Source organism: Capra hircus, chromosome 13, assembly GCF_001704415.2.
Source record: "Capra hircus breed San Clemente chromosome 13, ASM170441v1, whole genome shotgun sequence".
Taxonomy (NCBI): Eukaryota; Metazoa; Chordata; class Mammalia; order Artiodactyla; family Bovidae; genus Capra; species Capra hircus.
This window is the reverse complement of record NC_030820.1, coordinates 38,327,496-38,351,808: the sequence shown is the minus strand read 5'-3', so window position 1 is coordinate 38,351,808 and position 24,313 is coordinate 38,327,496. Positions and strand designations below refer to the sequence as shown.

Below are 24,313 nucleotides of genomic sequence, written 5' to 3'. Positions count from 1 at the left end.
CCCCACAGAAGCCCACCTCCCAGGAGACATGCAGCTCTGTCCACATGGTAATGGCACGTAAACCTTCAACCCGGCTTTCACTTGTAGCTCACGCAGCCCCCACGTGCTTCAGTGAAGGGTATTCTTTCAGAGTGCTACATAACAGCCACAGGGACCCTTGAATTCTCCAGCTTAAGGAATATAGATTATGTCAGGTTGTAGGCTGTTTTTTGGCAGGGAAAGGTAATCTATTTTTAGTTCTTTTCAGCTGTTGGAAAGGGAACCTCTATCCACCTTCCCAAGAAAAGTACAGACACACAATTTCGCCTTCTGTAACTTGAGGGCTAAGGTTCTTTGGGCTGCAATGAAGACTGTATATGTCCATCTAGGCTGATGCTTAAAATGAGGCCAGCGTTTGCATGTAGGATCACTGGGTGGGTGAGCTCCCAGGCCCTTAAAGGGGGCACACTTGAGGCCCAAGACTCCACCACATAAGGAAGGAAGAACCACCCCCGCCCCGCCCACAAGACATCTGAGAACTCCATGTCAGGGCTGACAATATGGCCACAGGGCCAGACCATCCTGTGAGCTAAAATTTTTTTTTCACATTTTTAAAGATTATAAAGATTATAAAAATCTTTAAAAATGTCTTATAGACAGAGCACCGGCTGTGGGTTCCCTGCAGCATACAGCAAACCCCCGCTGGCTCTCCATTTTACACACAGCAATGTACATGTTTCACTGCTGCTCTGACAGTCTGGAGAGGCAGGATGGGGAGGGAGGTTCAGGAGGAAGAGGACACATGTACACCTATGGCCAATTCGTGTTGATGTGTGGCAGAAACCATCATAGTATTGTAAAGTAATTGGCCTCTAATTTAAAATAAAATTAAATAATAAACATATACTATAGACACAGTATCAGGTCTTCAAAGCCTAACATATTTGCCCTCTGGCCCTTTTCAGACAGGGTGGCTGCAGCCTGGTCTAAACAAGCAGACTTCATCTGTCCAGAGGCCACCTGCCTTGGCCAAAGTCTGGCTGAGCTGAGTTCAAGTCCCTTTGATCCCCTTCTGTTAGCTTTCTCTTGAAAGTTCAAAAACATTAGAGGTAAAATGTTCTGAGGAAAGGCACATTCTGTTTATTCTATCAAATATAACTGCTGACACATGAACATCCATTTCTTCCAAGCTCAACATCAGAGGTGAGGGTCTGGTTCAACACCTGTACCTTTACTGTAACAGAAACAAGGCTCTCACTTAAAAATCAGGCAGAGAGGACTCCAGGCATCAAAGTGAAGATGACCACAGGACATCCTCACCCACCTGCTCCTGGCTTGATGCCCCTTGGGATGGCACCAGCATCCATATTTTAGACCAGGACTTTGACTCACCTTCTCCCCCACCGCCCAAGGGAACAAACACAGAGGCGCGAACACACCTGAATTGTCCCCCTGGGATCTTGCCTTTGCATTTCTTAGACACTTGCCCCTAAATGTCCTCAGAGTCTCTCTGGATCAGAACTCAGAGGAAAACCGCAGATCCGGCCCTTCCTGCCAGTAGCCCCGTCCCCAGGATAAAGGCCCCAGTGCGCCCGTCATCTTACCTGGCTCAGTGCAGTTCTTGCTGCTCCGCGGTCCTGCATCTTCTGAAGTCAGCGAGTCATTCACCTGCATTAACTTCCTCCCCACGGTCCACTGTGTCTCTTGCCCGATGAAGTCCATGAAGTTCAGGTCTAGGGAGAAAGAGACCACAGCCACACATCACTAACAGCTGGTGTGACCCTTGCCCACACTGGGTGCCCAGCGCCCTCAGCCATCAGCGCTCAGGCCCGCCGACAGCCCTGACACCTCTGACCACTACGCTCAGCATCCCGTCTCTAACTCCAGGGGGGCTTCTCCAGTGCTGGATCCTGCCAGGCCCCCAGCGGCAGCCCTCAGCCAACGACTGCTAGGGGGCAGTGTATAAGCACCTCACTGCTCTGGGGGGATGACTGAAGTGTGTGTTCTAATCCAGATTCCAGTCTACTCCACTGGGATGACTCTCCAGATGTCTTCAGGGCGACTTTCCTGATAAATCAGGCTTTATTAGCTGTTGTCCTTCCCTGTCTTCCTGGACGAAGAAATGACAACCCACTCCAGTGTTCCTGCCGGGAGAATCCCATGGACAAAGGAGCCTGGTGGGCTACAGTCCATGGGATTGCAAAGAGTCAGACACAACTAAAGCGACTAAGCATGCATGCATTCCCTCTTAATTCTGTGCCCCCAGTGACATGCTGAGAAATGCTGGACAACCAGTTCTCTGTAGGAAAAGTCCTGATTTGTAGCCACTGGTCAATTTCCATGGTGTAAATTAAATTCTCACCATGTCCAATTTGAAGCTACCAATGTGACCTCACTGAACGTGGACTTAGGAAAAGAAAGGGCCCAGTTGGGTCCACTAAGTCAGTTAGACTGGCTCCTGCTCACCAGCATCTGGTCCCCAACCTGTATGTCTTTGAAGGGAATTCCCTGGTGGTCTAGCAGTTAGGACTTTGCACTTTCACTGCTGGGGCCCAGGTTCAATTCCTGATGGTGGAACTAAGATTAACAAGCCATGTGGTGAGGCCAAAACAAAAACAAAGAAGATATTTATATTCAGTATTTCCTTGAGTCACCTCCCAAATAACGCACCTGCAATTGAACTCCTGCTCAGGATCCGCTTCTTGGATCACCCAGGCTAAGACACCATGTCAGCATACCCAGAGCCTAGGCTAGTGAATCCCACATAACAAGATTTCCACAAACATGAGATGAAGAGCACGAACCAGGGGAAAGCTGATCACTGAATGCATGAGTAGGGCTGAGGTCTCCAACTGAGACGCCCATGAAGATGGAAGTGTCAGGACAAAGAACAGACACGGAGGGACACGTTGGGGACAACGTGGTGCCTTCTGCTCAGGATGTGTTGAATCTGAAGTGTCCGTGGACCATCCACAGGGTGGTGTGCTACCCGGATAATGTGGGTGCAGACACTACAGGCAACAGTTCAGCTACCCAGAACATCAGGAAAACCATAAACAAGCAGGGAAGCATATGGCAAGTGTATGAATGGGATTTCCTAAAGAGAAGGAAATGGAAGAAGAAACCATGGGAAACTCAGCATTCCTCCAGAGAAAGTAGAGTCAAAGCCTTCAGCAAAAGATCATGAAAAGAAAGAAAAGAGCAAGGGAAGTGGTGTTACAGAAGGTAAGCAAAAAGAGAATTTCAAAAAGGACAGAGTTCCCAATGGCCTTGACCACTATGGACAAATCATGTAAAACAAAATTTCTTTAAAATCATGTAGGACAAATGTAGAGCAGGACCTCAGAGAGTCCTTAGATTTTGGAAACAGCACACAGATGGCTCTTTCTAGTGGTTTGGAACCCAAGAAAGACATGACATGAAGCTCTGGCTACCTCTTGAGTGTCCAGAGTTGCTGTGGTTAGAAAATGGATGTAAGAAAAAGCAAAGAGCCTAATTCATGGGACCAGTGGCCTTTACAAAAGGCCAGAGGCTGGGCCCCACCCAGTCACACCAACCTAGTGTTCTGAAATGGTCAGTGAAGAGTTGAAGGGCATCATACTCTCTCCTCTATTTCCATGGTAATTCTAGTTTCTCAAATGATGTCACTTGTTGGAGTCACCATTCCCACTTGGTGAATGGATACAGTAAAACTCGTGGAAGTTTCTGGAAATCACAGTGCATGTGGGCATCTCACCTAAGCCAATAGGACACATATAAGCCTGCAGCTCATGCACTGAGGTCTTCCTCAATCAACTGGAACCTGCTCCCATGTGTAAATTTATCAAGCAGCTAATTACAACTTAGCCAGAAGAGCCCCTATGTTTATTCTCTCTCTCTCTTTCTCTCTCTCTCTCTCTCTCTCGACTCTGTGTTTCTAAGGCAGGGGCTGTGGGTTCAACCCCTGGTTGGAGAACTAAGATCCCACGTGCTACACAGAGAAGCAAAAAAAAAAAAAAAAAACAAACTAGCATACGCAGCCCAACTAGAATAAACCATAACTTAAGACTAAAATACAAAATACCTACATGGTGACCAGATATATCAGTTTAACCATAATTGTGAAGACAATCCTAAAGATATTTCAAGGTCAAAGCAAGACACTTGTACAGTCTGGTTTACCTGAATAGTTAATTCTTAGGATTAAGAATAGTGACAAGCAGAGAAAAAATATTGCAAAAATTCATAAAAAAGGAAAAAGGTCAGTGGCCTCAACATTCAATAAGCAGACTTAAAATACCATATTATCCTAAACAATCTCAGAATGTGAAGAAAGACACCTCGTTCGTCTCAGGCTGGGTTTCCAGAGAAGCAGCCCCTGAGGACAGAGACTTGAGCACAGGTAGTTTACCTGGGGGCGGTGATCCCAGGAAGCACCCACGGGGGACAGGGCAATGGAGCAGGGTGGGGAGCCAGCTGGAGGAGGTGTGTTTCAAGTCTGAAGCTAAAATGCGTGAACTAGAGCTTGACCCCTCTGGAAAGCTCTAGGGGACAGTGTAGGTATGCAACTCAGACACCCAGAGGGTGAGGGAGCTGGGGTATTTACCCACCTGCTCTTGGTTTGCCATGGATTGAATGAAGGCTATTCCCAAGGGACGTTCATTCCCTGGCACTTCCAATCAAGATGGGCTCTGGTACCCAGTAAATGGCCTTAGATAATTAGACACAGGTGCTGAAAGTTGTACCAAAGATGTGAGGACAAGTGATACAGGCAGGATGCCAGGGGCATCGTTCCGCCTACATGAGACCAACAGAGTGGGCTCTCTGCTCTCATAATCTGGGTCAAAGAAAGTGTCCTGCGGAGCTGCAATCCTAACATTCAGGAAGACTCCAACATTCTGCAAAGAAGCAAGAGCATCCCTTCCAGTGACTTCCAAAGTTCTTTCTCAGGCCAAATTTCCATAGTTCTGTAATTCTGAGAGAAAAGCTGATACCAATTAAGAGATGTAAAAATAAAGCCAGCTATTGTAGCAGAAAATGAGAGGATTTTTTTACACGATGATTCAATAGCTTCAGGAATTAGAGACTATTAAGGCAGTGCCTCTGGATTCCAAAATCTACAAAATTTAATCTCAACAAAAATATATTTGAGCACTGACCACTGATACACGGATGCAGAGACCAGAGTCTGAGAACATAACAGTGATGAAAAAAAAGCACTGTGTTCACTCACTTCCCACTGAGGACCACATGTGACAATATGACACCCCATTTTCTCTGTCCTCACAAAATTGCTGAAGAGGTAGGAAGGGGCAGTTAGTTCTCAGGTCAACCTTCCTCTGGAGTAAACAAGTTAGAGTAGAAGTGATCTGCCTAAACTCAGAGCCAACCCATGGCCACATCTACCACCAGCTAACAGTCATCACAACAGCCATTTATTGAGTGTTTATTTTGTGCAAACAACTTTCCATTCTTCGCTATGCTTCATCTCAACAGCCTTCTTTTAGAACTGTTAACTCCGATTGCAAATAAGGAAATCTAAGCACAAAGAGGTTAAAAGACTTGCCCACAGAGCAAGCAAAGAGGAACAAAACAGGGATCCGAACCCAGGTCTGGGGATCCCCAAAGGCCACCTTCTTGGTAGATCCCTGGAGAGGACGAAATCCATCTGGCCGTGTTACTCAGCTACCGCAAGACAGAAGCATGATGCAGCCTGCACCTTATAACAGGTGAGACCATCTCATGGGGTCTCCTTCCCCCAGAAACTCTTAGGACCAGTGATGAGGCAGGAGCATCACTGGAAAGAAAGCATCACACCCATAAAAGAAAATGGTCCTGAACCCCACTAGATGTAGGATGCTCAGCTCAATGTGGATTTCTCAGAGACTCAGCCAGTCTCTTGGTCACGACATGGAGGGTTATAGTCTCAGATTCAGGGAGCAGGGGCAGGTGGCCAGTGGGGAAGGCGGAGGGCTTTGGGGAGGTGCCCGCTTCTCTCCCCTCCTCACCCCTGGCTTCCCTGGACTTCTCCGCTCTGCAGGGGCTGCTGCTCCATGAAGCTACGCTTGAGCAACGTCAACAAAACCCCTTGGCCCCCCTCCACCGTGTTCCTGGCTCCTCCTGCCAGGCCCTGGAAGTTACGAGTTGACCTAATTAATCAAGGACGGGGTGGGGGAGGGTGAAGAGGGAGGCAGCAGGCTCGCATGTCCTGTGTCACCAGCTCAGAGCAGCAGCACAGGAGTGGGCCGTGGAGCGAGCTCAGCGTACCTGACGGAGGAAAGGGGTCCCCGACTCGAGACTCAAGCACAGGCATTAACAAAGGGGCATGGGGCTGGAAGCCAAGTTTCCACTACGAGCTGTGTGCTCTCGGTCTCTCTCTCTTCTCCTCCCCTTCCCCCCCTCTGTGACCAGGGCCTGGAAAGCGCAAGGAGTCCTGACCCCCAAAGAATGGGTTTCCTCGGGTGCCCCAGACCCCTCAGCTTCACCCTAAGACTAAATAAATACCACACTTTTCCTCTTCCCAAATAGGGCCCTAAGCGGCAGAGAGGTAGGGCTACCGCCACCCCCGCTCCCAGGAAGGGAGGACCCCTTTCAGATGAGGGTTTGCTGCAGCAGCATGAGAACCATCCCCCAGCCTCCTGCCCATGTGCCCGACCACCATCCTGCCCCTTCTCCCTCCACACTCTCCCCGGGGCTTCACCCCTTTCACTGGTGGGATAAAGCAGCCAGCTGGGACCCCAACCCAGATTTAACTCCAAAGGCCAGGCGTGCATGTCCCATCTCAGCCCGGGGCTCAGGAGCCCAGGGAAGTAGCCTCCAGGGGTCAGCAGGCCCCCTTGATGGAACGTATTAACTCTCCCCTGCCCCAGAACCAGGACACAGCATTTCTTCTTGAAAACAGGGATGGAGAGAAATACCCAGAAGGCTCCGGACAGCGAGTGGAGACATGGAGTCTTGCAGAGAGCCTCATGCGACCCTGAGGACAGCGTGTCCAGGAAACTCGGTGAACAGAACAAGAGACGGAGCCCATGGCCACAGGGCTGGCCCCGCTGAGCTATAAATACCCCACCCTGCGGTTTACACAGCTGTCTCCACTCTGGGCGCCCCGGGTCTTCACCCCAGGGTCAAAGGCGGGTTTGCATCAGCCTGCGGCCCCGGGACCGCCTTCTGCAGACTCCCCTGCACCCTCTCCTAGCAGCCCCCTTCCTGCTCCCCACCCACCCACTGTGGTCCTCACCCTCTGTGGTTGAATGGGGGGGGTGGGGGCAGGGCTGGCCTCTGCATGAGGATCTTCACACCAACTTCTGCAGCCGGAAGACAAGCATGGCTCTGCAGGGCTCTTGGTCCTCGGAAAAGAGAACTGACTGTGGAGAGCTAAGAGCCCACCATACCCACCAGGAAAGGAAGAAACCGGAGGCTTTATGGCCTGGACGTTGGCCCCTCCATGGCCTCAAAGCTTCCAGAGAGACAGAGAAGGCCACGACCTCCATTTAAACCTCTCCTCTCTCTGGTGTCCAGGTGCCCTGTCCAGCGGGCGCCCATCTCCTGTGCCCTGGTTGCACGATGGTGATCACAAGCCAGGCTGCACTTGAAATGAATTCCAGTATCAAGGCACCGCACCCCCATTTCAACAGAGAAACCCCATGGAAAGCTGAGGTTTCTTGGTCCTTCTGACAGGAAAGAAGGCTGAGCACAGAAGAATTGATGCTTTTGAACAGGCCTGTTGGAGAAGACTCTTGAGAGTCACTTGGAAAGCAAGGAGATCAAACCAGTTAATCCTAAAGGAAATAAATCCTGAATATTCATTGGAAGGAGTGATGCCAAAACTCCAATACTTTGGCCACCTGATGGAAAGAGCTGACTCATTAGAAAAGACCCTGATGCTGGGAAAGATTGAAGGCAGGAGGAAAAGGGAATGACAGAGGATGAGATGGATATGGTATCACTGACTCAATGGACATGAGTTTGAGCAAGCGCCAGGAGATGGTGAAGGACAGGGGAGCTTGGCATGCTACAGTCCATGGGGTCGCAAAAGTTGGACATGACTGAGCAACTGAACAACTGATGGGAAGAGGGGACAGCAACCCCTGGCCACCTGCCCCAGGGACGCGGGCCCTTCCACCGATGCCTATCCTCTGCAGGGCTCCCACACACAGCGCTCAGCCAGCAGTGGCGATAGCATCTCCCGGGGCTTACAAGAAACACAGCACTAGATCGAGCAGAGCTGGGCTCCGCACAGGGCACAGAGGAGGCTGGGCTGCTGAGCCCAGGCCCCAGTAAACAGCTTCAAGTGTTACTAGCCAAAAGACAATGGTTCCAAACGTAAGATGTAGAGGGAGGCTGTAGGGTGTGGGCAGAGGGTCCCTGCCCAGTGCTGCTGGGGCCACGATGGAGAACAGGAGCAAGATGCCAGGGCTCTGGGCTGGGCGGTCAGATGTGTGCTGTCCAGTCAAGTCCTGCATCCAAAGAGGCTGGTCCTGTGACCACTCCCCGTGCAAATCCACCCACAGGAGGGGAATGGGCAGGTCCAGCCATCTCTCCCCACAAAGTCCTGATGGCTGTAGTGTCTCCCCTTCCCTCCTGACTCCAACCCCTCGCAGCCCAGCCCACACACCCTCCCAACAACCACACTGTCACAGAGCTTCACTCAAAGCCCCACCTGGTAGGACTGGGGAGTCATCACAGCATCCCCAGGAAAGACCCCCAGTGATTCTACATCACCCTTTGTGGGTCATGCCCATTGATACAGGGCTAAATTTAAATGACAGACCTGCGAATTTTAGTGGCAAACCTAAAAAAGAGTCCAAGTGTTTGAGGTTCCTGGACAAAACCCAATGTGTGGTCCCTGAACCAGCCACCTCAGCATCCCCTGGGAGCTTGTTAGAGATGTGGAATCAGACCTCCAGGGAGGCTCTGAGTTTAAACAGGTGACTCGTGTGCACACTCAGGTCTGGTTGGCTCTGCAGCCTGGTGCTGGGTTGAGTCTTTCTTTTCCCATTTGTTCACAGACAGGGACGGTTGAGCACCTTCCAGTTCCCAGGACAGCACTCGGCATGATCTCTCCACCTCTAAGTCCCCAGGGATCGAGAAGGACCCCCTCATTGAGCACAAGCCCCTGCAGGAGATGTGCTCTGGCATCCAAGATGCAAGCTGGCCGCCCTGAGACACTTCCTCCATGCACGCATGCATGCTAAGTTGCTTCAGTCATGTCCGACTCTTTGCAAACCTATGACCCTATCATCCACCAGGCTCCTGTGTCCCTGGGATTCCCCAGGCAAGGATATTGGAGTGGGTAGCCATGCCCTCCTCCAGGGGATCTTCCCGACCCAGGGATCCAACCCACGTCTCCCATGTCTCCTGCACTGGCAGGCGGGTTCTTTACCACCAGCGCCACCTCAGAAGCCCCACTTCCTCCATACCTGCTTGAAAAAGAAGATCAGGTCTAGGCAGCTGGGTTTCAAAGCTTCCTCTTTTCAAAACAGCTCCCTTCTTCCCCACTTCCCTACTAACTAAAGCAAACAGATACATTCCAAGGACCCCAGGAGCTGGACTTCTGGTCACAGGATTCACTACCTTGGGCATCTGTGGCCAGATCTGTTCCTAGCTGCGGGCTCTTGGAAAAGTGAAATCACCTTAGCTCAGTTGCTGCATCTGAAAACTGAAAGGTTTGAATAATCCCTCCACTAAAGTCCTTGAGCTTGGATTTTATAAAATATAGGGTAGAGTGGTATACCCCAGGAGGATGGGCTGCATGACTTATTAAAGAGTGGGAAGAAAAGATGAGAACCCCCACAACTGTATTACATGCCAATTTAAAAATAAGCAAAATGCATATTTAATATTTATAAATGCTGGCTGACAGTAGCACCCCCACTGAGCCCAGGTGCCAGCATGTCCCATAATTAACATAATAGAAGGGCACTATCAGCTTCTGCAGGTGGCAGGCGACAGTCTTGCTCTCAGAGCATCAAGCAAAGTGCCCTTTAGATACACTCAGAGAAGCAGACTTACAGATATTGTTTGAGACAGTAAAACTTGTATACTATTTTGAAACGAGATGGGGGCATGATCATGAAATCTTTTTATACAATCTGGATGTTCATTATCACTTGGCAAAGAACTCTTTGAAACTGTTGAACTTAAAGATGAATTATGCATTTCTCTTATAAAAAGACAACAGCTACAAATATGCCGACCTTTTCTGAGATGACTGTAGCCAACAGGTAAGTATGCATTTGCTAGATATTTTCAGAAAACACACACACGCACCCTTCAAGGTGGCATTTTAACCATCAGATGAAAAAGTACCTACTTTCCTAGAGGAATCTTTTCTAAGGATAGAACATTTTGAAAACAAATATCAAGAAACTGTGTTGCCTTCCAGAAATGATAGAAATCAGCAGCATCTAAAACAATCATATTTTCTACCTTAAAACGAAGATGCAGAATTATGTTACCTGATTAAAAACATTCCACACACAAAGAGTTTCAATGAGTTTTGAATCCATTTGTTAAAAATATGTAAATTCAACACCTTCTGAAAAGTAGCGTGATTAATTGATTGAAACCAGAAAAAGTGAGAAGTTGTGAACAAGAAGTCTCTGCATAATTGGTAGATGAGATGGAAAAATTAATGTCTTGATTTAGTAGGTAAGGCTTATGATGTTTTACCCCATTTGGATCTGTGTATCTTAGTGACTTATCTATTTAAGTTAGGACAGCCCATAAAGTCAATACTAAACTGAATCTTTAATTAAAATAAACTGACTTTCAATTGGCTGTATCTCAAACTATGAAACTAGTATCTTCAAAAATGATTTTAAAATATTCAATCACATTGTCCTCAATAAAACAGTTCTCATAGAACATAACAGTATCAATAATCATATACTTTAGTAAAATTGAAATGTTTTGCTCTATTTTATTCTTTATTATTGCCCTATTATTAAATCTTTATTATTGCTCTTATTAAATCTTTATGATTGCTCTATTACTATATCTTTACTTTCTTCCTCAAATTTATGTTTCTTGATACATAAATCCCTCGGACAGCAAGGAGATCCAACCAGTCCATCCTAAAGGAAATCAGTCCTGAATATTCACTGGAAGGACTGATGCTGAAGCTGAAACTCCAAAACTTTGGCCACCTGATGTGAAGAGCTGACTCATTTGAAAAGACCCTGATGCTGCAAAAGATCGAAGGCGGGAAGAGAAGGGGCCAAAAGAGGATGAGATGGTTGGATGCATCACCGACTCAATGGACATGAGTTTGAGTAAACTTCAGGAGTTGGCAATGGACAGGGAGGACAGGCATGTGGCAGTCCGGGGATTGCAAAGAGTTGGACACGACTGAGTTGACTGAACTGAACTGATTATTAAATCTTTATTATTGTTTTTATTAAATCTTTATGATTGCTCTATTACTAAATCATTATTTTCTTCCTCAAATTTATGTTTCTTGATACATAAAAATCAGGGGTGGTTCCAGGTTTTGTGAGAGCTGTTCAGTTCAGTTCAGTTCAGTCGCTCAGTCGTGTCTGACTCTTTGTGACCCCATGAATCGCAGCACACCAGGCCTCCCTGTCCATCACCATCCCCCGGAGTTCACTCAGACTCACGTCCATTGAGTCCGTGATGCCAGCCAGCCATCTCATCCTCGGTCATAGGTGAAGTTTATGTAATGTGGAGGTCCCTCTTTTAAACAGAAAAGTTTAGAAACACAAAATTAGATATAAGGCTTACATGTAAGTATATACAAAGCATACATTACAGTATGAGAAAGAGATCTGTTCAAGAAAATTAAAGACGCCAAGGGAACATTTCATGCAAAGATAGGCTCAATGAAGGACAGAAATGGCACAGACCTAACAGAAGCAGAAGATATTAAGAAGAGGTGGCAAGAATACACAGAACGATACAAAAAAGATCTTTATGAGCCAGATAATCACGATGGTGTGATCACTCACCTAGAGCAAGACAGCCTGAAATGCGAAGTCAAGTGGGCCTTAGGAAGCATCACTATGAACAAATCTAGCGGAGGTGATGGAATTACAGTTGAGCTATTTCAAATCCTGAAAGATGATGCTGTGAAAGTGCTGCACTCAATATGCCAGCAAATTTGGAAAACTCAGCAGTGGCCACAGGACAGGAAAATGTCAGTTTTCATTCCAATCCCAAAGAAAGGCAATGCCAAAGAATGTTCAAACTAGCACACAATTGCACTCATCTCACACGCTAGTAAAGTAATGCTCAAAATTCTCCAAGCCAGGCTTCAGCAATATGTGAACCGTGAACTTCCAGATGTTCAAGCTGGCTTTAGAAAAGGCAGAGGAACCAGATATCAAATTGCCAACATCCATCAGATCATCACAAAAGCAAGAGAGTTCCAGAAAAACATCTACTTCTGCTTTATTGATGCCAAAGCCTTTGACTGTGTGGACCACAACAAACTGTGGACAATTCTGAAAGAGATGGGAATACCAGACCACCTGACCTGCCTCTTGAGAAATCTGTATGCAGGTCAGGAAGCAACAGTTAGAACTAGACATGGAACAACAGACTAGTTCCAAATAGGGAAAGGAGTACGTCAAGGCTATATATTGTCACCCTGCTTATTTAACTTATATGCAGAGTACATCATGAGAAATGCTGGACTGGATAAAGCACAAGCTGGAATCAAGATTGCCAGGAGAAATATCAATTACCTCAGATATGCAAATGACATCACCCTTATGGTAGGAAGTGAAGAAGAATTAAAGAGCCTCTTGATGAAAGAGGAGAGTGAAAAGGTTGGCTTAAAACTCAATATTCAGAAAACTAAGATCATGGCATCTGGTCACATCACTTCATGGGAAATAGATGGGGAAACAATGGAAACAGTGACAGACTTTGTTTTTTGGGGCTCCAAAATCACTGCAGATGGTGACTGCAGCCATGAAATTAAAAGATGCTTGCTCCTTGGAAGAAAAGTTATGACCAACCTAGACAGCATATTAAAAAGCAGAAACATTACTTTGCCAACAAAGGTCCATCTAGTCAAGGCTATATTTTTTCCAGTAGCCTTATATGGATGTGAGAGTTGGACTATAAAGAAAGCTGAGTGCCAAAGAATTGATGCTTTTGAACTGTGGTATTGGAGAAGACTCTTGAGAGTCCCTTGGACTGCAAGGAGATCCAAGCAGTCCATTCTAAAGGAAATCAGTCCTGAATATTCATTGGAAGGACTGATGCTGAAGCTGAAACTCTAATACTTTGGCCACCTGATGTGAAGAACTGACTCATTTGAAAAGACCTTGATGCTGGGAAAGATTGAAGGCCGGAGGAGAAGGGGCCAACAAAGGATGAGACGGTTGGATGGCATCACCGACTCAATGGACATGAGTTTGAGTAAACTCCAGGAGTTTGCGATGGACAGGGAGGCCTGGCGTGCTGCAGTCCATGGGGTTGCAAAGAGTCAGACACAAGTGAGCGACTAAACTGAAGGTGTCCTGTTTTGCATTTCCTGAGAACGAGGTCTGAGACAAAGACTTAGTGGAAGTAGTTTATTGTGAAGGGGATCCCAGGACGATAGAGTGAAGATGCATGGAAAGCATGGAAGGGAAGGGAAACAGGAGCTTTAAGAGGGGTTATACATGGGGGATGATATGGAAGTTGCTGTCATGGCAACAAAGGCAGAGCCCACTGGAAGCTCGGAGATGCACCAGGATTCTTCCCCAAACCATCCTGCAGCAGGATAAGGGCTGTGGCTCCCATTACCCCCTGGCTGAGGGCTGCCCTAGAAGCATGAACTCCCCCAAATTCTGAGCTGCACTTTCAGGTGTGCCACGCCACCAACCAGACCCACCTCGAGCCAGAGAGACATATGGTCCAGGCTCGAGGTGGCACCATCACCACAGTGGAGTCTGAACCCACGTGGCACTGCCCTCAGCAGCTGCAGCTCCAACCCAAAGGAGGGCAAAAGAGGTATCTTGAGGGCCACTCAGGTGTGTCAGCTACCGAAGGTAACTGGGCCTCATCTTACAGTCTCTCTCAAAGCAAGTGGGAAGCTGTGATTGGTCTGGGGCCACATGCATATTTTCTAACGATGTTTTCCTTTTCTCCCCCTTCTCTCACCACGGAACTTGATGCCAGAACTAAAATATCCTCTGGACGCTTCACAACGAAAGGATAGGACCAAAGAGGGGAGGGGCCGAGTGGGTTTCTTTTAGCTGGAGAGCCACTAAGTTCTCACATTTTCCTACACTTTGGCCTACTGCTCACATATTTCCAAGCCAGAAACTGATGCTTGCCAGAGGCGAACAGCAAGGTTGAACTGAAATAAAGGGAGCATCCATGCCCCTGGGGTTCCTTCCCAAGTCAGAGATCTCCCAACAGGGCTGGGGAGACAAAGGAGGGAGCCCCCAAATGGCCAGATGGGGACAGGCTGACCCACACCTCCTTCCAGCCTTCCAAGCCACCACTTGCTGCCTGAGCAGGGACACCTTCGCTTCTGTCATTTCAGCCCAATAGCAGCTCCTCCCCACACAGTGACTTCCTCGCAGCGGATTTCATTCATGCATGCCCCTCCGGCCACTCCCTCTCCTAAAGCCTGAGAGATGCCACCAGCCAAGGCCAATAATCCTCTGTCAGGGAGCCAGGAGGAAAACAAAAAAGTAAAAGGCCTCTTCCATTGTTTCTAAAAGTGAAGGAAGGAGGGGACAAGGGAGAGGTGGTCAATAAAAGGAAACATACACACACACAAGCAGACTGAGATGGGGTGATGAAGCAAGGGATTCTGGGAACCAAGGGCCATGCCCATCTCTTTCTGAATTATGAATTCATATAAGGAAGGGGAAAGGGCAGGGAAGGAAGCTGCACCCCGCCCCCAACACCACCCGCCCCAGTGACATAACCAGTCCATTGATCACACCAGCCTATCTGCAGACACAGCCTCCAAGAAATCTCCCAATGCCTTAGGCATCTTGAATTGTCTTCTGGGTTTTACACAGGTGACTGATGTATCAGATTAAACCTTGCATTAAGATAAAAGAATTGTCCTGAGAAACATCACACTTTGGTTTAAATTCTGGCTCTACAACTTTCCCACCCAGGCAGCCTCATAGGCATGAACCTTTTCCTAGAAGCTGGCCTTACACACGTGTGATCTGTCCCAAATACCAGCCTGTGCTGTGCTGTGCTCAGTCACTTCAGTTGTGTCCAACTCTGTGTGACTCTATGGACTGTAGCCCTCCAGGCTCCTCTGTCCATGGGATTCTCCAGGCAGGAATACTGGAGTGGGTTGCCATGCCCTCCTCCAGGGGATCTTCCCAACCCAGGGATCAAACCCACGTCTCCTGCAGCTCCTAAATTGCAGGTGGATTCTTTCCCACTGAGCCGTCAGGGAAGCCCCTAAACAGCAGTCTACCTGGATGCACAAAGCTTTTTAATAAAGGCAGTGAGCCTATGTTACACCCAGTAGTTTGTGCCTCCTGCAATACAGACCCCTGGGTAGAAGACAGGCTCAAGGATGGACAGTACAACATGGGGAATATAGCCAAGATTCTATAATAACTACGAATGGAGAGTAACCTCTAAAAGCAACAGCGAAAACGCCAGTGTCCCCTCCTCAGGGATCCAGGACTCATCGGACCACATCACCACCCAGCAGCATGAGTGACAGCACCTGGCATGTTCCCATGCATCCCCTCGTCCCTGGTCATAGCAGCCTGACAGCCCGCCCGAGCATCCCTCAGCTGCAAACTGGATAGAGAAGGATGGAAAAGGATGAGGAGCTCCAGTCTAAACGCCCCTCCCTCTGAGAGGCTTCTCCTCCTCAGAAGAGCTCAGCGAAGCCACCGAAGGCACTGTGAACCATGCCAGCTGGTTTACGAGGAGCCGAAGCCCGTGATGAGTCCCGGGAGGGGGCGGAGTCTCCGAGGTGCTTGGAAAGCCTCTCCTTGCAGCCTCCTGTGCCAGGGCCACCCTGATGGGGTTTTCAAATAGAAACTGCCTCTCCGACTCAAGGGCATCTCACCCTTTCTGATGACAGGTGTGAGCTGTCACTGCTGCCAGACAATCAGCAGTGAGGACTCACTGAGTAAGAGGAGCGTGGCCATCTGGGCCAGGGCGGTCACCTACCTCAGGCAGGCAGAGCTACGGCCCCATGTCCTCCATGGTCAGGGAACTGGGCCTGGGTGCCCTCAGCCTCTCTAAAGGGTTCCTCTCCCATCTTTTATGGGAAGCAGTAAGCCGGAACATTCTCTCCTCCAGAGGCGAAGACGTACTGGCTCTTTCCACAAATGACTACCAAGGATGCCCTAACTGAAACCTGGGACATTTTAAAATCTCTGGTTTATTCTTTGTTTCAGGTTTCCTTAACCTTAAATCACTACCGCTCTTGCTACTATTTCTAAATATCACAGAGATGTAACTTCAGCAGCATAACGAATGGACCTCCGTGAGCACTGGGCGCCGGGTGCCGGACAGAGGGGCACATGAGCTGGACTCAGGATGCTCACCTCCCTGAGAGGGCCCACCTCCTGCCAGGCGCCACTTGCAGCTCTTGCCTTGTGTCCCAGCGCTTCACTCATCTGCCGGCACCCTTGGGAGGTGTGCGTCTGCACTCCCACTTCCCCAGTGAGAAACCCATCACTTGGACCCTAGGCCGGTGACTTGCCCAAGGGCCCATCCTGAACCCGGCTGCAGGCGGTGCCTGGTATAGGTCTTTAGCACCTGGAGGGCCTGAGGACTTAACTAGCAGGACAAAGATCTGAGATGCTATCTGGCTTTTTAGCAGCAGAACTTGGCCTGGCACCTTCGCCTGATAGTTTCCATGCCAGGAATCCTTCCTTCACCTTCACCTCCTAAAGTTCAGGAGTCTTGCCTCAGTTTCACTCAGAAGCTGTTTTGTATAAGCTTCCCCTTGACGTTTCCATCGGAGACACAGGAGGGACAGGCCTGGTTTTATACAAGTAAAATATGATGTGAGAATCATGCTGAAATTTTATTGTGTTCAAAAAAAAATGCTGCAAATACTGTATAGCAAAACATTAAAGGAGGGACTTACCAGGTGGTCCAGTGGTTAAGACTTCACCTTACAATGAAGGGAGTGAGGGTTCGATCCCTGATGGAGGAGCTAAGATCCCACGTGCCTCCCAGCCAAAAAACCAAAAACATAAAACAAAAGCAATACTGTAACAAATTCAATAAAGACTAAAACACTGTCCACATAAGAAAAAAATCTTAAAGAAGAGTTAATGGGGAAATCTAGGAGATGGGTATCTCAGTGTTCACTGCAGTTATTTCCATGTTTCTGTATGGATGGACGTTTTCATATAAAACATTGAGGGGAAAATAATGTTGCAGAAGGTCCCAAAGGTACATGATTATTCATGGAAACCCTTTTATAACATCTGAGAGTGATAAAAAAGAAAGATTATTGCAACATGGCCAAGATCTATGTGTCCAGGGAGCCCCTCCAGAGGGGGCCAGTCGGGGGCCACATGTGGTCTAACACCTTGGCTGGGTCTTGCCGCTCAGCCGTGCTCTGCTTCCAAGACCATATCTACTGTGCCTAAAAGGCCTCAGGTGGCACGGTACTCTCACCATGGCGCCTGCCCACCATGGCCGAGTGTACCATAATCATCATCATTAAGAAGACAGCCTCTGATCAGTGTCCCTTCCAGAACCAGGACCTGAAACATCGCATGTGGGAACCAGTACGTTCAGCACCTCCCAAGCTGCACCCTTGTTTCACTTCCTCTTCCAAAACCAGGGTCTGACATCTGTTCTCATCTCAGGGGCCTGGAGGGCTTCCCCTCAGTAACAAAGCTGTATCAGCAAAGTGTGCTCTGGGGGCGGGGTGGGGGTGGGGATGGGAGGGTGGGGGGTTTGGGGGGCAGGAAATCATTTGGCTCAGAGGCCCAGTTGTCTCTGAACAGCTCTATTTCCAAGGTCTCCTCTGGATATGACCAGGACAGGAGAACACACCTGACTCTAATTCAATTACGAAACAGGCCCCATCCCTGCGTTGATGTTAAATCTAGAGGAACAGCTTTTCTTTGGTGAATTACTGCCGGGACAAGACAGGGCCTCCACCTGAGTGTCTTGAGGGTCCCGCAGCCTATGAGTACTTCCTTGCTCCCCAGCTTTATCCCCTGCCCACTCCACCCACCCCACACCCCACCCCCCGGCCCTGCCCTGAACAAGCTCCGGAGGAGCTGGGGTCTGCTTATTGCTCTGCTGAGCTCTCTGGAAAGCTCAGACTTAGTGGAAAAACTACAGGAAACTGTTCTCTCTCCTATCTCCCTCATCATGATGGTTTCAATTACTGTTTTCTCTGGGAATTCAATTAATTGAAAAGAAGCACGGGAACTAAAGAAGTTTCCTTTTGCCTTATTCCCTACAGAAATGTTAAAAGGGGCTTTTACAGAAGGCCTTCACTCCCCTAGGCCCCTGCCTAGACTTTGAAAGGAGCGGAAGAGCTCAGGGCACAGGAAGCAGGCCATCAGAGGATCTGCGGCAACAGCTGGTAGAAACAGGGGACCCAGGGGTGCCAGCCTCCAGGAGCTTAAAACTGTGAACAATGGCACCTCTGGTTTAAATGCAAACAGGTGAAAAGACAGGCAAGCTGTTTCAGGCATCCCTCCCAACAAGGACCTACTCTTACGCAGAGCCTGCAGACAACGGCTTGTGGCCGCAGGGCTCAGAGACTCTGCCAGTCTTCAAGAGGTCCCTGCAGGAGCAAAAGGGGAAGAGTCAGCCCACAGGGGAAATACCAGGCATGTCCAGGAGCTTTTCTGCCCTGTTACTTCCCAGTTCTGGCAGGTCTCTCCGTCAAGCGCAGTAACTGAGACACCCAGTGAAAGGCAGGAGAGAGAAGGTGCCTTCTATGAATTCATTCCTTCAAGGAATCAATCACTACTAAGAGAAAAAGACACTTCCCCAGATGGTCCTCAGCCCTCCCTGGAGGTAAGATTGGAGGCCAAGGTCCAGACTTTGTCACTGAGTCTTTTACGGGATAGAGGATGCTCTCATGGTCTCCTAGTGGGCCATAATGACTCGAGGAATCCAGGTGCACTGCCTCGGCCAGGCAACGCTTCAGCCCGTCTGCCAGCAAGGGATTTACTGCCTGTTCCCTCTGGGCAGCAGCAGTCCTGAAGTCAATTTTCCAAGAGGAGGATCGATTGAGGAAACCACTGTTGAAGCTCAGATTGTAAATTTTTTTAAACAGCCCTGTCCAGGGTTACAGATGGCCCTGGAAGGCTCATGGGGGCAGGAGAAAGTGTCAGCCCAGCTCTCTGGCTCACCTTATGTGACTCTCTGTCTCCTTCCAGGATTTCTCTCTAAAAACCTATTTTTGCAAATCGTTTAAAAAAAGACCCAAGTTGGGTTTGAGCCATGGTACTAGATGAGTCATCAGAAGTCCAAACTGGGGAAGGTTTCGTGGAAGAATATAATTTTGGAACCAGGAAGGTCCTTGGAGAATGTGAGCGCAGCGCAGTCCAACAGAAATACACTGCGGGCCACGTATGCAATTTCACATTTTCTTGCAGACACATTAAAACAGTAAAGCACGGCAGGTGGAATTCATTTTAATCATGCTTTACTTAACCTGATATATCCAAAATATTATCATTTCACCATGCAATAAGTATAGAAACTATTTCATCACCTTTATTGAGATAACAACTGATCTACCATAAAATTCAACCATTTAAAGTGTACAATTCAATGATTTTTTTAATATGTTTACAGAGTTGTGCAATCATCATAATCTAATTTTTGAATCTTTTCATCACCCCAAAAAGACAATCATTAGCAGGCCTCTCCACCCACCCCTTGCCCACTAGGCAGCCACTCATCTTCCCTCTGTCCTCATGGATTTGCCTCTTTTGGACATTTCATATCATTGGGGTCACACGCCATGTGGTCTTTGGGGACCGGCTTCTTTGACTTAATGTTTTCAAGGTTCATCCATGTTGAATCAGTATTTGTACTTCATTCCTTTTGCATATATACATATATGCTATATATATATATATATGTATGTATATATGTACATATATATATATGTATGTGTGTATATATATATATATATATATATATATTTGGCTGCTCCAGGTCTCAGTTGCAGCACTTGGGATCTTTAGTTACGGCATGCAAGATCTCATTCCCCGACCAAGGATGGAACCCAGGCCCCCTGCAATGGGAGCTCGTTTTAGCCACTCGGCCACCAGAGAATCTCAGTACTTCAATCCTTTTAATGCCTGAACAGTATGGATAAAAATTATCAGTGAACTATTTTACACTCTCTTTTCATACTTAGGGCTTTCCTGGTGGCTTAGAGAGTAAAGAATTTGCCTGCAATGCAGGAGACCCAGGTTCAATCCCTAGTTCAGGAAGATCCCCTGGAGAAGGGAATGGCTACCTACGACAGTATGCTCGCCTGGAGAATTCCATGAACAGAGGAACCTGGTGGGCAACAATCCATGGGGTCACAAAGAGTCAGACACGACTGAGCAACTAACACGTTCATTTTCACTCTTGTACTTAGCCTTCAAAACCCGCTGTGTCTTGTACATGTGGTGTACATCTTAGTTGGACAAGTCACATTTCAAGTGCTCTGGAGCCACATGAGGCTCATGGCTCCAATATTATTGCAGATCCCATCATCTTCAGAAAATTAAATAAAACCCTGGAAGAAGAATTACTTGCCCGAGGCCACAGGCTGGTTAGTGGAGACATCTCAGCATGAACCCAAGTGCTGGACCCATCTGATGGTACCAAGCTTTCCTCCTCACCTATGCTTTGGGCCATGTGGAGAGGATACAGATGAAAAGGAACAGGCTAGACAGATATCAGTGGAGGTCCACAGGTCCACTCTCCTTCCTCAACAACACTCCCAATGTGGTTGGCCATCATTTTGTTTCCACCTGGGCACAGGCCCTAGAGGACAAGGGCAGGGCACCCAGCCACTGTCACCCTAAAGAAAGCACCTCCCCACCATCCAGATGAGCTGGTTCAAACAGCAGTAGCGGCTAAAAGACAACAAAGGTTAAACTGATGGGTCACCAGGAATAACCCCCTCACCTTCCCAGATCCCTCAAGGGAGGGAAGATACAGACATCACCTACTCTATGGGGTGCCCATCAGAGGAGACACAGACACACAGGGAGGAGAGCTTGTTGGGTTAGGGAGAGTTCGTGAACTTGCACCCCTTAGAAATAATGTTACCCATGGATTCCCACCCCATGAATCAAAGGTGTTTACTACTTATGGGAAAGAGTAGATGCATTCTTTCTTCTGTAGAGGCTACAGTTTAATAATTAATACCAGATACTTCGATGGGAGTCATGCCCCAGATAGTCTTCTAGCAATTAATACACAGCAACTTTCATTCTCCCAAACCTTTGCAGGAGTATTTTTAAGTATTGTAGAGGTGACTCACAATATTAGTTTCAGATGTACAACAGTGATTCAATATTTTTTATAGATTATAAAATCCATTCAAAGTTATTGTAAAATATTGGCTATGTTCCCTGTGCAGTACAATATAACCTTGTAGCTTACTTATGTAATATATTATAGTTTGTGCCTCTTAATCCCATACCCTACCTGCTTCCTCCCCTGCTCTCCCCACTGGTAACCACTAATTTGTTCTCTGTATCTGTGAATCTGTTTCTGCTTTGCTATATTCATTCATTCATTTTATTTTTGTATTCCACATATAAGAGATAACATATAGCTATTTGTCTTTCTCTGTCTGACTCATTTCCCTGAGCATAATACCCTCCAAATCCATCCACATTGCTACAAATGGAAGAATTTCATTCTTTTCTATGGCTGAGAACTATTCCATTGTATATATAGACCATGTCTTCTTTAACCATTTATTTGTTGATAGACACTTAGGTTGCATCCATATTTTGGCAACTGTAGATAATGCTGTTATGAACACTGGGGTATGCGTATTTTTTGAATTAGCGTTTTCTTTGGATAAATAGCCAGAAGCAGAATTTCTGGTATCACACTCCTTGACTTCATATTATACTACAAAGCTATAGTCATCAAAACAGCATGGTCCTGGCACAAAAACAAACACATAGGTCAGCAGAACAGAATAAAGAGCCCAGAAATAAATTCACGCACTTATAGTCGATTAATCTACAGCAAAGGAAGAAAGAATATACAGTGGGGAAAAGACGGTCTCTTCCATAAGTGGTGCTGGGAAAACTGGACAGCTGCATTTAAAAGAATGAAATTAGAACAGTCTCTAATACCACGTACAAAAATAAACTCATAATGGATTAAAGACCTAAATATAAGACCAGAAACTGTTAAAATCCTAAATGAAAACATGGTAAGAACACTCTTCGACATAAAATGTAGCAGTATTTTTCGGATCTGTCTTCTAAGGCAAAAGAAACACAAGCAAAATAAACAAGTGGGACCTGATTAAACTTTAAAGCCTTGGAATAGCAAAGGAAACCATCCACAAAGCAAAAGACAACCTACTGAACGGGAAAAAGTATTTGCAAATGGTATGGCTGATAAGGGGTTAATATACAGACTATCCTATAACTCAATATCAAAAACACAAACAACCTGATTTTTTAAAATGGGCAGAAGACCTGAATAGATATGCTTCCAAAGACATACAGATGGCCAACAGGTACATGAAAAGATGTTCAACATTGCTAATCGTCAGAGAAATGTAAATCTAACTACAATGAGATATCACCTCACACCTGTCAGGATGGCTGTCACCAACACCTAAATGGGTGGGATGGGGGGCTTGGGAGAGAGGTCAAAAGGGAGGGGATATATGCATACACAGAGCTGATTCATTTTATTTTACAGCAGAAACTAAAACAATGTTGCAAAGCAATTATATGCCAATAAAAATTAAAAATTAAAGTCTACAAATGAAAATGCTGGCAAGGGTGTAGAGAAAAGGGAATATTTATACACAGTAGGTAGGAATGTAAATGGGTATAGCCACTAAAGAAAACAATATGGAGGTTCCTCAACTTAAAAAAGAGAGAGAGATTTTTTAAAATTATTATCTGCATTTGAAGATGAAGAGAGCATGGTACAGAAAAGTAAGTTGCCCAAGATCACAGAGCTAGTAAGCAGCATGGCAGACATCTGAACCCAGGCCGTGGGCTCCAGATTCCAGTTTCCTGCCACAGAGCTGTGCTAGAGAAACCTGGGACACTCAGGGAGGCTAGGTCTCTCCCTGTGAACTCTCCTCCTCTTTGCTGGACCCCCGCCAACCTCCCCGCCCACACAGCATGGTCTCTGGAATCATGCCTTCCAGCTCCAGAGAACATTTGCTTGTGGCCACCCCTGCCTAGACTTCCCTTGCTAAAGGCATGAGTCAGGAAGACCAAAAAAAAAAAAAAAGTTCCTTATGAGTTATTATTACTTGTCATCACGCTTGTTGTACGAGCCACAAGGGTCCAGATTTATTACACTGGAAGGAAAGCTGTTGAGTTTGTTGCTGAGGAATGATGGACTCCACAACACTTGGATTCACTGCTTTTGTCCCCAAAAACATGCTCCCCACCCTCACCCAACTGCCTGAAATCCTAGCTCAAGACAGTAAGCAGCCCTGTGAGGGCAGGAAAGGCAGCTTCCCTGCCAGTGAACCCAGCCTTCACTCACTGAGGATGGAGTGGGGTCCCCAAGACCTAATCTCCCAGGACCCCCCAGGGCATCTGGGGTGACCATACAAAGGCATCAGGGTGCCTAGTGTCCACTTAAGAGTAGATGGCTATCCGTCTGCCCCAATAATGTCACTCTGTAGGAGGACACACTGGGATGGCAAAGGCCAAAGGTCACAATCCAGCTGGACACTGGCAGATGTGTTTAGTTTCATTCATACAGTGTTGTGAAAGTTCCCCAATTTTGTACCAAAAGCCAGATTTCCAGTTTCTTTTGCAAAACCAGAAGACCTGGCAAGACAGGCCTGAGTCCCTGACACAAAGGCACTTAGGGGGCATCTACTCCCCTGTGAACAGGGAAGCCCCCTTGTCCGCACCCCAGTCCCCACCACTCCCCACTGCCTTTCAAGCTCCTCAAGCACAGATGCAGAGCATGTGCCCTGGATCAGGCTGGGAGGATGACGGCAAGGCCTGGGCTTATCAAGCAGCCCCAGCTTACCTTTCCCCTTAAGCCACACTCAAACACACGGAGTCGTGTCAGCCAGCATCACTCCTGTTCTGTGATGACACCTGCCTCTCTGCACCCGAGTCCCTCTCCTCCTTTGTCCTTCCACTTCCTGGCTGTTCTTGTGCCCACTGAACTCTGAAACATAAATTCAGAGCTTGTATTCCCCTGACATGTGAAGGCCTTGTCTCCCCATCCATTCCAG

The 24,313-nt window shown here is 47.4% G+C and overlaps 1 protein-coding gene across 1 annotated transcript in view; it reads right to left on the bottom strand.

Annotated features, from left to right (window-relative positions):
- Positions 1 to 24,313, bottom strand: part of SLC24A3 (solute carrier family 24 member 3) — a 424,885-nt gene that overhangs the window by 352,458 nt on the left and 48,114 nt on the right. Inside the window, exon 2 of the mRNA XM_018057246.1 lies at positions 1,584 to 1,712. Coding sequence (XP_017912735.1) covers positions 1,584 to 1,712 — 129 coding nt within the window. The remainder of the gene's footprint in view (positions 1 to 1,583; positions 1,713 to 24,313) is intronic.